General features: G+C 29.1%; 2 protein-coding genes and 1 long non-coding RNA gene across 23 annotated transcripts in view; 1 reads left to right on the top strand and 2 right to left on the bottom strand.

Moving 5' to 3' along the window:
* Positions 1–18893, top strand: part of LOC127072481 (uncharacterized) — a 54688-nt gene extending 35795 nt beyond the window's left edge. For 11 of the 20 annotated variants that reach the window (XR_007785474.1, XR_007785489.1, XR_007785484.1 and 8 more), the window contains 2 exons: positions 12749–16021; positions 16263–18106. This is a non-coding gene — a long non-coding RNA (uncharacterized LOC127072481). Of the gene's footprint in view, positions 1–4710; positions 5179–5419; positions 7222–10815; positions 12654–12748; positions 16022–16262 lie in introns of those variants that run through there. The other 9 variants (XR_007785491.1, XR_007785479.1, XR_007785485.1 and 6 more) reach the window with 7 other exon arrangements.
* Positions 29–12625, bottom strand: LOC127072479 (RISC-loading complex subunit tarbp2-like). Of its 2 annotated transcripts, XM_051012921.1 has the most exons (3): positions 12299–12625; positions 1497–1523; positions 29–1304 (listed from the first exon to the last, which is right to left on the bottom strand). In XM_051012921.1, exons 1-3 carry the CDS (start codon positions 12623–12625, stop codon positions 522–524), a joined length of 1137 nt encoding a protein of 378 aa, XP_050868878.1. In that variant the 3' UTR covers positions 29–521. The 2 variants fall into 2 exon arrangements, with proteins under 2 accessions (XP_050868878.1, XP_050868877.1); XM_051012920.1 differs by lacking the exons at positions 29–1304; positions 1497–1523 and adding an exon at positions 5058–6638 and having other exon boundaries at positions 12272–12625.
* On the bottom strand, positions 2701–3677 carry LOC127072480 (choline O-acetyltransferase-like). Its single transcript, XM_051012922.1, has 2 exons — positions 3423–3677; positions 2701–3341 (listed from the first exon to the last, which is right to left on the bottom strand). The coding sequence occupies exons 1-2, from the start codon at positions 3513–3515 to the stop codon at positions 3144–3146; spliced, it is 291 nt and encodes a 96-aa protein (XP_050868879.1). The 5' UTR covers positions 3516–3677; the 3' UTR covers positions 2701–3143.
* Positions 18894–18899: the final 6 nt, after the last annotated feature.

Here is an 18899-nt window from a genome sequence, read left to right as displayed (position 1 = left end):
ATGTAAAGCCTCAAGGTATAAAATCTTTTTTAGGGTAACTCAATTAAAATAATAACTAAATAAAAGTAACTTAAATAAAAGTAATTACAGATGATTACTATTACGATTACGTTGCAATTACAACAACGGTTACATCTATCATGATTACGACTACGACTACGACTTCGATCACATCACGATTAAAAGCACGAGCACTATTACGACTACAACTACAACTACAACTACAATCACGATCACGTCGACGATTCTGATTCCGATTAAGATTAAGATTAAGATTAAGATTAAGATTAAGATTAAGATTAAGATTAAGATTAACATTAAGAGTCCGATTACGACTACGACTACGACTACGAATACGACTACGATCACGATCACGATTATTGTCACGATTGTTATCACAATTACGAACACAATTACGATTGTATAAATTGTGATATCGACATATATAAATTATAGTATCAAAAAGTAAATGTCACAACGTAGAATTGTAAGAACAACTGTAAGAAATGAGACATTTATATTTACTCCAAGAATGTTATAATAGTGTCAAGAATATTAGCTAGAGCTATTGCTCCTGCAACCAACGAATTGTTATGCGCTCCAATTTGAGTTATAGGTAAAGGAGCATTTATTCTAAAAACAGTTAACTGTAGCGATGGATCTTTGGAACCTATAATCTTTTTTTCTATGGATAATTTGATTTTCTCTTCAATATAAGTTAAAATCTCCTGTTCCAGAGAAGTTAAAGTTACGATGTCACATTTCTCTATATCTGTAAAATTTGTCTTAAAGCTCTTGACAGTATTAAATATTTCCATGAATTTTTCCTCGCTACGATTACAAACAGTATGGTAAACATACTGTTTGAAGAACGAATGATAATTTTGGAAATCAATAACTTCATTTCGAAGTATTTGTCCTCGGTAACTCTTGACGTTTGCATCTGGAAATTTTTTTTTCTTATTTGCTTGAGCTTCGGTTTCGTTTAGTTTACAATTTTCTACTTTTAAACTTAACTCGTCAAAAACATCATTGTCTATGTCAGACAACTCGTCACAGTCTTCAAAAGGATTATAAGATCCAAATTCATCTTTGTTTGCAATTGACGGATTATTAGTATTTGTGAGACGTTCTAATATCTTTTTTGATACTCTTTGTTTGACTTGCTTTTTTGTAGTTCCTGTTGCTTCTTCAGTTACTGACCCTACTGTACAGGACATAGTAAACAATTGTTCGTGTGCTAGGCCAGTTATGTCAGTAATTTGATACTCTGCCTGCGTTAATTTATTTTCTACACAGTATTTCTAAAAAACCAGAAAACTTTCTTATTATCATGTTATAGACAAAAAGTATTTACAAAAAATATATAGTAAACTGTAAAGAGAATGACGATGAAAGTATATATATTCTATTATATATGTATTTTTATATATATATATGTATACATATTCACAAAATTAAATAGAGAAAAAAATAATAATTTAAATGAGTCATACTTGCAGAGATCCAACATAATTTTTAAGGTCTTCATGCATTAATGTTGAATCTAGCAAAGCTTGTCTTGATGTAGAAGGGGAAGTATCAGGATAAATGTCGTTTGATGATGATAGTGGTTTGGTCTTGGAAATATCATTTGGGTCTAATGTTAACATATTCTGAGCTGCTTTCTGCTTCGCGTCTTTTTTATTCAAAGCTTGTCCAGTTACTGAGAAATCTTTATATTTTACTTCATAAGTAAATATATTTATGTGCTTACCAGTTTCTGCACGAAGCAATGTGTAAACTGGTAAGAAGCCCTCTTTCATTCCTAACTCTTGTAAAACCATTATTGCCGTTTTACCCATCTTTACAGAATAAAAATAATTGAATAAGAAGCTATCGAAATTGAGAAATGTAACTTTATCTTGAACGTTTTAACATTTTTAAGAACTAATAAGAACTTACATTTTTTTTTCTTATAAGATGCAGTATACGCCCAGAACAAGAGAAGATGACTGATAAGTATTATACGTTGGGTATTGTGCTGATCACTTTTCACAAAGGGCCATAGATATGGTCTACCTTGGAAAAAAGTTAACAACCAGGAGAACTATCTACTGCGCATTGCTCAATCAATTTTTCAGATACCTATGTACATATGAAATAAAATATTATTATTATTATTTTATATTAAATGAAAACATAATATGAATTAAAAAATATCTGTGTATATATATATGTTTGTATATATATATATGCATATATACATGTATATAAATTATATACCGTATTACATAGGAGAAGATTCAACATCATGGGACAAAAGAACAAGACTTCTCGATGTTACCCCCTAAATATTTTCCATTTCATTTTTTTCCTCACTTATTGTCGCCCACTGATTGTTGGTTACATTCGCTTGGCTTTAGATACTAGCGTCTAGATGACTAATGTGCTGACGTAATAAGTCCCTTTAAAAGGCATACATGGAAGGAGAAATTCAGCAAGATGGTGGAAATACAGTTACTATTGAACTTAGAAAATACGTGGAATTATGGGTATATTTAGGTCAACTTTCTTGAAATATTATATACCCAAAAGCTTTCTTTATTCGAATTGATAATATTTCTGCTTGTAATACGTTATATAATTACATGCTAAATTATTTTTAAAATTCGATCGGTTGAACAGAGGAGAGTATACAAATATGTACGCAGTCAAAAATTTTCATTGTACGGTATAGATTATTTTTATTTATATCAATTATTGTATAAACACAACCATAAGAAGTACAATATCATGTGGAATATTACGGGTAGACAACAATAATAGAATATATATATTTTCATCACAACTTAGTTAATTTTGTAATATTTTATATTGTATGTTATCAAAAATAAAAAAAAAATTATACAAAGATGAGAGGTCACTTTGATAAATCGCGCTGGGAACATTGCTTCCTTTTTTTTTCGACGATTCCTCCTTTTTTTTTCCCCCAAAGAAAAAAATTCAAATAGATATTAAATATTTTTTATATTATGCTTAGAAATTGAGAATTTTATTGTTTAAATATAAATTATGAAAACAATATAGCGTATGGATAATCTATCCAAGTTAACAAATGAAATAATTATATATTTATACTATTACATAGTATATCAATATAATCAAACATTACATAAGTTTCTCATCCGACACAAAGTTTCTTTTAAAGTGTTGGCAAATTGTGTTGCGTCTGCTTTTGTACTGGATTTGAAGGGAGAGCAACGAAAGAGAATATCGTTCTCTCGAGGATTATAACAACAACCGTAACCTTCTGGTACAACCGGACCGTAACACATAAATGACGATGTTTTATGAGGTACCTGTTGATTAGAGAATTACATCAAAACTTGTATCCACAATTGTAAACATGTTTATTCGGAATAACTATGTTTATTTCTTACTTGACTCGTTGTTAAATCATAGTATGTACTTTTAATATATGCAACATCCTTATACAATTCTGGAAGACACATTGATTCGATAGAAGCTATCATTTTTAAACCAAATAAGTGCCTATCGACACCTTGTCCAAATGAAGGCTGAGCAGAAAAATAAATTTTATATCTTTAAATAATTTGTTAATAGAAGACTTCATTAAAGCATCGAGTAGTTTGAAATAATCTTTCACTAATCGATATATTCATCTGATATCTAATAATGACCTCGGTTGCAGTCGTTTTGTTCGTTTATGGCTGTAAACATCACCTCTTTTCATTGTTTTTCATCCGTACATCCATCTTTACTCATGGCTTTTGCAAATGACACAGATTCGGTGCTAGTCCATCTGATACATTCTGTCCTTGCATTTTTAAATCTTCTTAATCCAGCGCTTCCATAATGATTAGGTGAAAAGAAAATCATAATTATTCTTTTGCTTGTTGTGTAATTTTGCACATAATAAATATAATTTTACGCATAGTTAATGTGCGTGTAGTAATTATATGACATTACATGTATGACACTTAATTAGATAGTAATATAAACCTACCTATAATTCCAGGAGAAGTTGCTAAATTACTCCACAATTGTATTGTTTTATATGGAATCTGAAATAATTTAACATCTTCGTACAAAGTTAAATAAATAATGTCAGATGATCTGGAAAAAGAAAAATAGCTTTGGGTTTTACTCCAACTTCTGTCCCATGTTTGACTAGTCTATAGCCCTCTAGAAGAATCTGATCGTTCCTCTTTCGTTTCTTACGAGACTTTACATTTATCATTAAAGACCTAGAAAAAAGATATATTTGTATATCATTTTATTATTAAGATATTATGATATTGTATATTGTATACTGACCTAGTAATACTATCATTTTCTTTGAGTTTGATGATACGATTACTCCATCCGTTTTTATTATTGATCTTATCACTTTCCTTATCTAAAAGAGTTTCTTCATTTGGAGAAACTTTTTTTTGTGATTTAATTTTTCTGACCATGATACTCTGTCGTTTTCTCTGTAATATCTTTGTATCAGTCACAACTCTTTGATCATCAACAACTCATTTTTATTCACTATTGCAATTGGTTTACGATGTTCCCATCTAGTATACTTACATTTTCTTTGTAGATTTGTTGTAGGTTTAGCAATAAATGTATCCAAAATTTTTCTATTATAAATCACTCTCAAGTGTAGTTGTCTTATACTGAACAGCATTATTTCACAATTCCTTTAACACTTATTTATAGGTTATAAATAAAGCGGAAATTATCGCGTTTGAACGATTTTCATGAATAGCGTCCCTTCCTGTATATTTCAAATCAATTGACAATAAATTGGCAGCGATTAAGACGTATATCTTCAAACTTTCATTCATAACTTTTTAATAAAATAAATAATTAATTTTTTAATGTAATAAATAAGTAATTTTTTAATAAACAAATAAATAATAATGCAGAGAATAATGCAGAAATTAGAAGAAAAGCATTGACTGAAATACGGGTAAATTCATATATTCCCGCCTAATAACTTTTCAAACCAAAAATAACATGTTTCGAATAGGGAATTTTCTTTATACACGTAACACGATGACAAGTACTTTTACAGCCATTTTTATTTGCCTTTTGTTGTTACAATTTCGGTTCTTGTAAAACGTCAAGATTTTGTACTATATTTATACATTTACAGTTTCTTAGTTTACATATAACAAAGTCAAGGTAATAAAATATATTTATACGATTAAAATTTTACATTTTATATCAAATATCGAGACATAAAATATATTTGTACGCTGACAGTCTAACATTTTATATTGATCATTTATTTTTTATTTTCTTTTATAATAAATATTTCAAGTCTTAAATTCACTTTAATGGATTTTAAAAGTTTATAAAATATACTTATACGATTATAATTTCATAGATTATGTAAAGCCTCAAGGTATAAAATCTTTTTTAGGGTTACCATTACATTTGATTACTATTACGATTACGTTGCAATTACAACAACGATTACGACATCAATCATGATTACGACTACGACTATGACTACGATCACAACACGATCACGATCAAGACTACAACTACGACTACGATCAGGATAACGACCACGATTCTGATTCAGATTCTGACAACGATTAAGATTAAGATGAAGATTAAGATTAATATTAAGATAAAGATTCTGATTGCGACTACGACTACGACTACGACTACGACTACAACTACGATCACGATCAGGATTATTGTCACGATTATTGTCACGATTATTATCACAATTACAAACACAATTACGATTGTATAAATTGTGATATCAACATATATAAATTATAATACCAAAAAGTAAATGTCATAACGTAAAATTGTAAGAACAACTGTAAAAAATTAGACATTCATATTTACTCCAAGTATATTATAATCGTGTCAAGAATATTAACTAGAGCTATTGCTCCTGCAACCAACGAACTGTTATGTGCTCCAAATTGAACTATATCTAGAGGATTACTTATTTTAAAAGCAGTTATCTTTAGCAATGGATTCCTGCTATGTATAATCTTTTTTTCCATGGATAATTTCATTTTCTCTTCAATATATACTAAAATCTCCTGTTCCAGAGAAGTTACTCTTACGATGTCATATTTCTCTATATCCATAAAACTTCTCTTAAAGCCTTTGACAGTATTAAATATTTCAATTAATTTTTCCTCGCTACCATTACAAACAGTATTGTAAACGTACTGTTTGAATAACAAATGACGATTTTGTAATTCAATAACATCCTTTGGAAGTATTGGTCCTAGGTAACTCTTGATATTTGGATCTAGAAATTTTTTCTTCTTATTCGCTTGAGATTCGGTTTCGTTAAGTTTACAATTATCTACTTTTAAACTTAACTCGTTAAGAACATCTTTGTCTATTCCAGACAAATCGTCACAGTCTTTAAAAGGATTAGAAGATCCGCATTCATCTTTGTTTGCAACTGACGGATCATTAGCATTCGTGAGACGTTCTAGTATCTTTTTTGCTACACTTTGTTTGACTTGCTTTTTTCTAGTTCCTGTTGCTTCTTCAGTTATTGACCCTACTGTACAGGACATAGTAAACACTTTTTCGTGTGCTGGGCCAGTTATATTAGTAGTTTGATACTCTGCCTGCATTAATTTATTTTCTAAACAGTATTGCTAAAAAACCAGAAAACTTTCTTACGATCATGTTATAGACAAAAAGTATTTACAAAAAATATATAGTAAACTCTAAAGAGAATGATGATGAAAGTATATATATTCTATTAGATATGTATTTTTATATATATATATATATATATGTATATATATTCACAGAATTAAATAGAGAAAAAATAATAATTTAAATGAGTCATACTTGTAAAGATCCAACATAATTTCTAAGGTCTTCATCCATTAATGTTGAATCTAGCAAAGCTGGTACTGATGAAGTATCAGGATAAATGTCGTTTGAAGATGATAGTGGTTTTGTCTTAGAAATGTCATTTGGGTCTTCCAACAATATTAACATATTCTGAGCTGCTTTCTGCTTCGCATCTTTTTTATTCAGAGCTTGTCCAATTGCTGAGAACTCTTTATATTGTACTTTAAAAGTAAATATATTTATTTGCTTACCAGTTTGTGAACGAAGCAATGTGTAAACTGGTAAGAAGCCCTCTTTCATTCCTAACTCTTGTAAAATCATTATTGCTGTTTTACCCATTTTACTGAATAAAAATAATTGAATGAGATGATATCGAAATTGAGAAATGTAACTTTTTCTTGAACGTTTTAACGTTTTTAAGAACTAATGAGAACTTAAAATTTTTTTTCCTATACGATGCAGTACACGCCCTTAACAAGAGAAGATGACTGACAAGTATTGTACGTTGGGCGTTGTGCTGATCACTTCTAACAAAGGGCCATAGGTATGGTCTACCTGGGAAAAAAGTTACCAGCAGATCTGTCTACTGCGCATTGCTCAATCGATTTTTCATGTACCTATATACATATGAAGTGAAATATTATTATTATTATTTTATATTACATGAAAACATAATATTAAGAAAAAATTAAGTGCATATGTATATATATATGTGTGCGTGTGTGTAAGCATATATATATACATATATATATATACATACACATATATAATATATATACATATATAAACATATATACATGTATATATATTATATACCGCATTACATAGGACAAGATTCAACATCATGGGACAAAAGAACAAGACTTCTCGATGTTACTCGCTAAATATTTTCCATTTCATTTTTTTCCTCACTTATTGTCGTCCACTGATTGTTGGTTATTTTCGTTTGTCTTTAAATACTAGCGTATATATGAGTAAAATGTGCTGACGTAATAAGTCCCTTTAAAAGGCATACATGGAAGGAGAAATTCAGCAAGATGGTGGAAATACAATTACTATTGAACTTAGAAAATACGTGGAATTATGGGTATATTTAGGTCAATTTTCTTGAAATATTATATACACGAAAGCTTTCTTTATTCGAATTGATAATATTTCTGCTTGTAATACGTTATATAATTACATGCTAAATTATTTTTAAAATTCGATCGGTTGAACAGAGGAGAGTATACAAATATGTACGCAGTCAAAAATTTTCATTGTACGGTATAGATTATTTTTATTTATATCAATTATTGTATAAACACAACCATAAGAAGTACAATATCATGTGGAATATTACGGGTAGACAACAATAATAGAATATATATATTTTCATCACAACTTAGTTAATTTTGTAATATTTTATATTGTATGTTATCAAAAATAAAAAAAAAATTATACAAAGATGAGAGGTCACTTTGATAAATCGCGCTGGGAACATTGCTTCCTTTTTTTTTCGACGATTCCTCCTTTTTTTTTCCCCCAAAGAAAAAAATTCAAATAGATATTAAATATTTTTTATATTATGCTTAGAAATTGAGAATTTTATTGTTTAAATATAAATTATGAAAACAATATAGCGTATGGATAATCTATCCAAGTTAACAAATGAAATAATTATATATTTATACTATTACATAGTATATCAATATAATCAAACATTACATAAGTTTCTCATCCGACACAAAGTTTCTTTTAAAGTGTTGGCAAATTGTGTTGCGTCTGCTTTTGTACTGGATTTGAAGGGAGAGCAACGAAAGAGAATATCGTTCTCTCGAGGATTATAACAACAACCGTAACCTTCTGGTACAACCGGACCGTAACACATAAATGACGATGTTTTATGAGGTACCTGTTGATTAGAGAATTACATCAAAACTTGTATCCACAATTGTAAACATGTTTATTCGGAATAACTATGTTTATTTCTTACTTGACTCGTTGTTAAATCATAGTATGTACTTTTAATATATGCAACATCCTTATACAATTCTGGAAGACACATTGATTCGATAGAAGCTATCATTTTTAAACCAAATAAGTGCCTATCGACACCTTGTCCAAATGAAGGCTGAGCAGAAAAATAAATTTTATATCTTTAAATAATTTGTTAATAGAAGACTTCATTAAAGCATCGAGTAGTTTGAAATAATCTTTCACTAATCGATATATTCATCTGATATCTAATAATGACCTCGGTTGCAGTCGTTTTGTTCGTTTATGGCTGTAAACATCATCTCTTTTCATTGTTTTTCATCCGTACATCCATCTTTACTCATGGCTTTTGCAAATGACACAGATTCGGTGCTAGTCCATCTGATACATTCTGTCCTTGCATTTTTAAATCTTCTTAATCCAGCGCTTCCATAATGATTAGGTGAAAAGAAAATCATAATTATTCTTTTGCTTGTTGTGTAATTTTGCACATAATAAATATAATTTTACGCATAGTTAATGTGCGTGTAGTAATTATATGACATTACATGTATGACACTTAATTAGATAGTAATATAAACCTACCTATAATTCCAGGAGAAGTTGCTAAATTACTCCACAATTGTATTGTTTTATATGGAATCTGAAATAATTTAACATCTTCGTACAAAGTTAAATAAATAATGTCAGATGATCTGGAAAAAGAAAAATAGCTTTGGGTTTTACTCCAACTTCTGTCCCATGTTTGACTAGTCTATAGCCCTCTAGAAGAATCTGATCGTTCTTCTTTCGTTTCTTACGAGACTTTACATTTATCATTAAAGACCTAGAAAAAAGATATATTTGTATATCATTTTATTATTAAGATATTATGATATTGTATATTGTATACTGACCTAGTAATACTATCATTTTCTTTGAGTTTGATGATACGATTGCTCCATCCGTTTTTATTATTGATCTTATCACTTTCCTTATCTAAAAGAGTTTCTTCATTTGGAGAAACTTTTTTTTGTGATTTAATTTTTCTGACCATGATACTCTGTCGTTTTCTCTGTAATATCTTTGTATCAGTCACAACTCTTTGATCATCAACAACTCATTTTTATTCACTATTGCAATTGGTTTACGATGTTCCCATCTAGTATACTTACATTTTCTTTGTAGATTTGTTGTAGGTTTAGCAATAAATGTATCCAAAATTTTTCTATTACAAATCACTCTCAAGTGTAGTTGTCTTATACTGAACAGCATTATTTCACAATTCCTTTAACACTTATTTATAGGTTATAAATAAAGCGGAAATTATCGCGTTTGCACGATTTTCATGAATAGCGTCCCTTCCTGTATATTTCAAATCAATTGACAATAAATTGGCAGCGATTAAGACGTATATCTTCAAACTTTCATTCATAACTTTTTAATAAAATAAATAATTAATTTTTTAATGTAATAAATAAGTAATTTTTTAATAAACAAATAAATAATAATGCAGAGAATAATGCAGAAATTAGAAGAAAAGCATTGACTGAAATACGGGTAAATTCATATATTCCCGCCTAATAACTTTTCAAACCAAAAATAACATGTTTCGAATAGGGAATTTTCTTTATACACGTAACACGATGACAAGTACTTTTACAGCCATTTTTATTTGCCTTTTGTTGTTACAATTTCGGTTCTTGTAAAACGTCAAGATTTTGTACTATATTTATACATTTACAGTTTCTTAGTTTACATATAACAAAGTCAAGGTAATAAAATATATTTATACGATTAAAATTTTACATTTTATATCAAATATCGAGACATAAAATATATTTGTACGCTTACAGTCTAACATTTTATATTGATCATTTATTTTTTATTTTCTTTTATAATAAATATTTCAAGTCTTAAATTCACTTTAATGGATTTTAAAAGTTTATAAAATATACTTATACGATTATAATTTCATAGATTATGTAAAGCCTCAAGGTATAAAATCTTTTTTAGGGTTACCATTACATTTGATTACTATTACGATTACGTTGCAATTACAACAACGATTACGACATCAATCATGATTACTAGTACGACTATGACTACGATCACAACACGATCACGATCACGATCAAGACTACGACTACGACTACGATCACGATAACGACCACGATTCTGATTCCGATTAAGATTAAGATTAAGAATCGGATTACGACTACGACTACAACTACAATCACGATCACGACTACGATTCCGATTAAGATTAAGGTTAAGATTAAGATTCCGAATAAGATTAAGATCCCGATTACGACTACGACTACGATCACGATCACGATTATTGTCACGATTATTATCACAATTGCGAACACAATTACGATTGTATAAATTGTGATATCGACATATATAAATTATAATATCAAAAAGTAAATGTCAGAACGTAAAATTGTAAGAACAACTGTAAGAAATTGGACATTTACATTTACTCCAAGAATGTTATAATCGTGTCAAGAATATTAGCTAGAGCTATTGCTCCTGAAACCACAGAATCTTTATGTGCTCCAATTTGAGTTATAGGTATAGGAGCATTTATTCTAAAAACAGTTAACTGTAGCGATGGATCATTGGAACCTATAATCTTTCTTTCTATGGATAATTTCATTTTCTCTTGAATATATGTTAAAATCTCCTGTTCCAGAGAAGTTAAAGTTACGATGTCACATTTCTCTATATCTGTAAAATTCGTCTTAAAGCTCTTGACAGTATTAAATATTACCATGAATTTTTCCTCGCTACCATTGCAAACAGTATTGTAAACGTACTGTTTGAAGAACGAATGATAATTTTCGAAATCAATAACTTCATTTTGAAATATTCGTCCTAGGTAACTCTTGACCTTTGCATCTAGATATTTTTTTTTCTTATTTGCTTGAGATTTGGTTTCGTTTAGTTTACAATTATCTATTTTTAAACTTAACTTGTCAAGAACATCATTGTCTATGTCAGACAACTTGTCACAGTCTTCAAAAGGATTATAAGATCCGCATTCATCTTTGTTTGCAACTGACGGATCATTAGTATTTGTGAGACGTTCTAATATCTTTTTTGCTACTCTTTGTTTGACTTGCTTTTTTGTAGTTCCCGTTGCTTCTTCAGTTATTGACCCTACTGTACAGGACATGGTAAACACTTGTTCGTGTGCTAGGCCAGTTATATCAGTAATTTGATACTCTGCCTGCGTTAATTTATTTTCTACACAGTATTCCTAAAAAACCAGAAAACATTCTTATGATCATGTTATAGACAAAAAGTATTTACAAAAAATATATAGTAAACTGTAAAGAGAATGATGATGAAAGTATATATATTCTATTATATATGTATTTTTATATATATATATATATATATATATATATATATATATATTCACGAAATTAAATAAAGAAAAAATAATAACTCAAAGGAGTCATACTTGTAAAGATCCAACATAATTTTTAAGGTCTTCATGCATTAATGTTGAATCTAGCAAAGCTTGTCCTGATGTTGAAGGGGAAGCATCAGGATAAATGTCGTTTGATGATGATAGTGGTCTCGTCTTGGAAATATCATTTGGGTCTTCCAATAATGTTAACATATTCTGAGCTGCTTTCTGCTTCGCATCTTTTTTACTCAAAGCTTGTCCAGTTGCTGAGAAATCTTTATATTTTACTTCATAAGTAAATATATTTATGTGCTTACCAGTTTCTGAACGAAGCAATGTGTAAACTGGTAAGAAGCCCTCTTTCACTCCTAACTCTTGTAAAATCATTATTGCCGTTTTAACCATCTTTACTGAATAAAAATAATTGAATGAGGTGCTATCGAAATTGAGAAATGTAACGTTTTCTTGAACGTTTTAACGTTTTTAATAACTAATAGGAACTTAAAATTTTTTTCTTATACGATGCAGTACACGCCCTCAACAAGAGAAGATGACTGACAAGTATTGTACGTTGGGTATTGTGCTAATCACCTTTTACTAATGGCCATAGATACGGTCTACCTCAGGAAAGAGTTACCAATCAGCAGATCTGTCTACTGCGCATAGCTCAATCGATTTTTCATATACCTATATACATATGAAGTGAAATATTATTATTATTATTTTATATTACATGAAAATAATATTAATAAAAAATTAAGTGCATATGTATATATATGTGTGCGTGTGTGTAAGCATATATATATACATATATATATATATATATACATACACATATATAATATATATACATATATAAACATATATACATGTATATATATTATATACCGCATTACATAGGACAAGATTCAACATCATGGGACAAAAGAACAAGACTTCTCGATGTTACTCGCTAAATATTTTCCATTTCATTTTTTTCCTCACTTATTGTCGTCCACTGATTGTTGGTTATTTTCGTTTGTCTTTAAATACTAGCGTATATATGAGTAAAATGTGCTGACGTAATAAGTCCCTTTAAAAGGCATACATGGAAGGAGAAATTCAGCAAGATGGTGGAAATACAATTACTATTGAACTTAGAAAATACGTGGAATTATGGGTATATTTAGGTCAATTTTCTTGAAATATTATATACACGAAAGCTTTCTTTATTCGAATTGATAATATTTCTGCTTGTAATACGTTATATAATTACATGCTAAATTATTTTTAAAATTCGATCGGTTGAACAGAGGAGAGTATACAAATATGTACGCAGTCAAAAATTTTCATTGTACGGTATAGATTATTTTTATTTATATCAATTATTGTATAAACACAACCATAAGAAGTACAATATCATGTGGAATATTACGGGTAGACAACAATAATAGAATATATATATTTTCATCACAACTTAGTTAATTTTGTAATATTTTATATTGTATGTTATCAAAAATAAAAAAAAAATTATACAAAGATGAGAGGTCACTTTGATAAATCGCGCTGGGAACATTGCTTCCTTTTTTTTTCGACGATTCCTCCTTTTTTTTTCCCCCAAAGAAAAAAATTCAAATAGATATTAAATATTTTTTATATTATGCTTAGAAATTGAGAATTTTATTGTTTAAATATAAATTATGAAAACAATATAGCGTATGGATAATCTATCCAAGTTAACAAATGAAATAATTATATATTTATACTATTACATAGTATATCAATATAATCAAACATTACATAAGTTTCTCATCCGACACAAAGTTTCTTTTAAAGTGTTGGCAAATTGTGTTGCGTCTGCTTTTGTACTGGATTTGAAGGGAGAGCAACGAAAGAGAATATCGTTCTCTCGAGGATTATAACAACAACCGTAACCTTCTGGTACAACCGGACCGTAACACATAAATGACGATGTTTTATGAGGTACCTGTTGATTAGAGAATTACATCAAAACTTGTATCCACAATTGTAAACATGTTTATTCGGAATAACTATGTTTATTTCTTACTTGACTCGTTGTTAAATCATAGTATGTACTTTTAATATATGCAACATCCTTATACAATTCTGGAAGACACATTGATTCGATAGAAGCTATCATTTTTAAACCAAATAAGTGCCTATCGACACCTTGTCCAAATGAAGGCTGAGCAGAAAAATAAATTTTATATCTTTAAATAATTTGTTAATAGAAGACTTCATTAAAGCATCGAGTAGTTTGAAATAATCTTTCACTAATCGATATATTCATCTGATATCTAATAATGACCTCGGTTGCAGTCGTTTTGTTCGTTTATGGCTGTAAACATCATCTCTTTTCATTGTTTTTCATCCGTACATCCATCTTTACTCATGGCTTTTGCAAATGACACAGATTCGGTGCTAGTCCATCTGATACATTCTGTCCTTGCATTTTTAAATCTTCTTAATCCAGCGCTTCCATAATGATTAGGTGAAAAGTAAATCATAATTATTCTTTTGCTTGTTGTGTAATTTTGCACATAATAAATATAATTTTACGCATAGTTAATGTGCGTGTAGTAATTATATGACATTACATGTATGACACTTAATTAGATAGTAATATAAACCTACCTATAATTCCAGGAGAAGTTGCTAAATTACTCCACAATTGTATTGTTTTATATGGAATCTGAAATAATTTAACATCTTCGTACAAAGTTAAATAAATAATGTCAGATGATCTGGAAAAAGAAAAATAGCTTTGGGTTTTACTCCAACTTCTGTCCCATGTTTGACTAGTCTATAGCCCTCTAGAAGAATCTGATCGTTCCTCTTTCGTTTCTTAAGAGACTTTACATTTATCATTAAAGACCTAGAAAAAAGATATATTTGTATATCATTTTATTATTAAGATATTATGATATTGTATATTGTATACTGACCTAGTAATACTATCATTTTCTTTGAGTTTGATGATACGATTACTCCATCCGTTTTTATTATTGATCTTATCACTTTCCTTATCTAAAAGAGTTTCTTCATTTGGAGAAACTTTTTTTTGTGATTTAATTTTTCTGACCATGATACTCTGTCGTTTTCTCTGTAATATCTTTGTATCAGTCACATTTTGATCATCAAACAACTCATTTTTATTCACTATTGCAATTGGTTTACGATGTTCCCATCTAGTATACTTACATTTTCTTTGTAGATTTGTTGTAGGTTTAGCAATAAATGTATCCAAAATTTTTCTATTACAAATCACTCTCAAGTGTAGTTGTCTTATACTGAACAGCATTATTTCACAATTCCTTTAACACTTATTTATAGGTTATAAATAAAGCGGAAATTATCGCGTTTGAACGATTTTCATGAATAGCGTCCCTTCCTGTATATTTCAAATCAATTGACAATAAATTGGCAGCGATTAAGACGTATATCTTCAAACTTTCATTCATAACTTTTTAATAAAATAAATAATTAATTTTTTAATGTAATAAATAAGTAATTTTTTAATAAACAAATAAATAATAATGCAGAGAATAATGCAGAAATTAGAAGAAAAGCATTGACTGAAATACGGGTAAATTCATATATTCCCGCCTAATAACTTTTCAAACCAAAAATAACATGTTTCGAATAGGGAATTTTCTTTATACACGTAACACGATGACAAGTACTTTTACAGCCATTTTTATTTGCCTTTTGTTGTTACAATTTCGGTTCTTGTAAAACGTCAAGATTTTGTACTATATTTATACATTTACAGTTTCTTAGTTTACATATAACAAAGTCAAGGTAATAAAATATATTTATACGATTAAAATTTTACATTTTATATCAAATATCGAGACATAAAATATATTTGTACGCTTACAGTCTGACATTTTATATTGATCATTTATTTTTTATTTTCTTTTATAATAAATATTTCAAGTCTTAAATTCACTTTAATGGATTTTAAAAGTTTATAAAATATACTTATACGATTATAATTTCATAGATTATGTAAAGCCTCAAGGTATAAAATCTTTTTTAGGGTTACCATTACATTTGATTACTATTACGATTACGTTGCAATTACAACAACGATTACGACATCAATCATGATTACTAGTACGACTATGACTACGATCACAACACGATCACGATCACGATCAAGACTACGACTACGACTACGATCACGATAACGACCACGATTCTGATTCCGATTAAGATTAAGATTAAGAATCGGATTACGACTACGACTACAACTACAATCACGATCACGACTACGATTCCGATTAAGATTAAGGTTAAGATTAAGATTCCGAATAAGATTAAGATCCCGATTACGACTACGACTACGATCACGATCACGATTATTGTCACGATTATTATCACAATTGCGAACACAATTACGATTGTATAAATTGTGATATCGACATATATAAATTATAATATCAAAAAGTAAATGTCAGAACGTAAAATTGTAAGAACAACTGTAAGAAATTGGACATTTACATTTACTCCAAGAATGTTATAATCGTGTCAAGAATATTAGCTAGAGCTATTGCTCCTGAAACCACAGAATCTTTATGTGCTCCAATTTGAGTTATAGGTATAGGAGCATTTATTCTAAAAACAGTTAACTGTAGCGATGGATCATTGGAACCTATAATCTTTCTTTCTATGGATAATTTCATTTTCTCTTGAATATATGTTAAAATCTCCTGTTCCAGAGAAGTTAAAGTTACGATGTCACATTTCTCTATATCTGTAAAATTCGTCTTAAAGCTCTTGACAGTATTAAATATTACCATGAATTTTTCCTCGCTACCATTGCAAACAGTATTGTAAACGTACTGTTTGAAGAACGAATGATAATTTTCGAAATCAATAACTTCATTTTGAAATATTCGTCCTAGGTAACTCTTGACCTTTGCATCTAGATATTTTTTTTTCTTATTTGCTTGAGATTTGGTTTCGTTTAGTTTACAATTATCTATTTTTAAACTTAACTTGTCAAGAACATCATTGTCTATGTCAGACAACTTGTCACAGTCTTCAAAAGGATTATAAGATCCGCATTCATCTTTGTTTGCAACTGACGGATCATTAGTATTTGTGAGACGTTCTAATATCTTTTTTGCTACTCTTTGTTTGACTTGCTTTTTTGTAGTTCCCGTTGCTTCTTCAGTTATTGACCCTACTGTACAGGACATGGTAAACACTTGTTCGTGTGCTAGGCCAGTTATATCAGTAATTTGATACTCTGCCTGCGTTAATTTATTTTCTACACAGTATTCCTAAAAAACCAGAAAACTTTCTTATGATCATGTTATAGACAAAAAGTATTTACAAAAAATATATAGTAAACTGTAAAGAGAATGATGATGAAAGTATATATATTCTATTATATATGTACTTTTATATATATATATATATATATATATATATATATTCACGAAATTAAATAAAGAAAAAATAATAACTCAAAGGAGTCATACTTGCAAAGATCCAACATAATTTTTAAGGTCTTCATGCATTAATGTTGAATCTAGCAAAGCTTGTCCTGATGTTGAAGGGGAAGCATCAGGATAAATGTCGTTTGATGATGATAGTGGTCTCGTCTTGGAAATATCATTTGGGTCTTCCAATAATGTTAACATATTCTGAGCTGCTTTCTGCTTCGCATCTTTTTTACTCAAAGCTTGTCCAGTTGCTGAGAAATCTTTATATTTTACTTCATAAGTAAATATACTTATGTGCTTACCAGTTTCTGAACGAAGCAATGTGTAAACTGGTAAGAAGCCCTCTTTCACTCCTAACTCTTGTAAAATCATTATTGCCGTTTTAACCATCTTTACTGAATAAAAATAATTGAATGAGGTGCTATCGAAATTGAGAAATGTAACTTTTTCTTGAACGTTTTAACGTTTTTAATAACTAATAGGAACTTAAAATTTTTTTCTTATACGATGCAGTACACGCCCTCAACAAGAGAAGATGACTGACAAGTATTGTACGTTGGGTATTGTGCTAATCACCTTTTACTAATGGCCATAGATACGGTCTACCTCAGGAAAGAGTTACCAATCAGCAGATCTGTCTACTGCGCATAGCTCAATCGATTTTTCATATACCTATATACATATGAAGTGAAATATTATTATTATTATTTTATATTACATGAAAACATAATATTAATAAAAAATTAAGTGCATATGTATATATATGTGTGCGTGTGTGTAAGCATATATATATATATATATATATACATACACATATATAATATATATACATATATAAACATATATACATGTATATATATTATATACCGCATTACATAGGACAAGATTCAACATCATGGGACAAAAGAACAAGACTTCTCGATGTTACTCGCTAAATATTTTCCATTTCATTTTTTTCCTCACTTATTGTCGTCCACTGATTGTTGGTTATTTTCGTTTGTCTTTAAATACTAGCGTATATATGAGTAAAATGTGCTGACGTAATAAGTCCCTTTAAAAGGCATACATGGAAGGAGAAATTCAGCAAGATGGTGGAAATACAATTACTATTGAACTTAGAAAATACGTGGAATTATGGGTATATTTAGGTCAATTTTCTTGAAATATTATATACACGAAAGCTTTCTTTATTCGAATTGATAATATTTCTGCTTGTAATACGT

Source organism: Vespula vulgaris, unplaced genomic scaffold (assembly GCF_905475345.1).
Source record: "Vespula vulgaris unplaced genomic scaffold, iyVesVulg1.1, whole genome shotgun sequence".
Taxonomy (NCBI): Eukaryota; Metazoa; Arthropoda; class Insecta; order Hymenoptera; family Vespidae; genus Vespula; species Vespula vulgaris.
Note: the sequence above shows the minus strand (reverse complement) of the source record. Positions and strands in the feature narration are given on the sequence as shown.

Excerpts from the sequence above, each read along its gene's own strand:
- LOC127072480 (XM_051012922.1), bottom strand. The coding sequence starts at position 3,515 with ATGATAGCTTCTATCGAATCAATGTGTCTTCCAGAATTGTATAAGGAT. Across the intron at positions 3,342-3,422 it reads ATGATTTAACAACGAGTCAA|GTACCTCATAAAACATCGTC; the intron begins GTAAGAAATAAA and ends TCTAATCAACAG.
- LOC127072479 (XM_051012921.1), bottom strand. The coding sequence starts at position 12,625 with ATGGTTAAAACGGCAATAATGATTTTACAAGAGTTAGGAGTGAAAGAG. Across the intron at positions 1,524-12,298 it reads CAACATTAATGCATGAAGAC|CTTAAAAATTATGTTGGATC; the intron begins CTTAAAAATTAT and ends ATGCATGAAGAC. Across the intron at positions 1,305-1,496 it reads ATTATGTTGGATCTCTGCAA|AAATACTGTGTAGAAAATAA; the intron begins GTATGACTCATT and ends CTGGTTTTTTAG.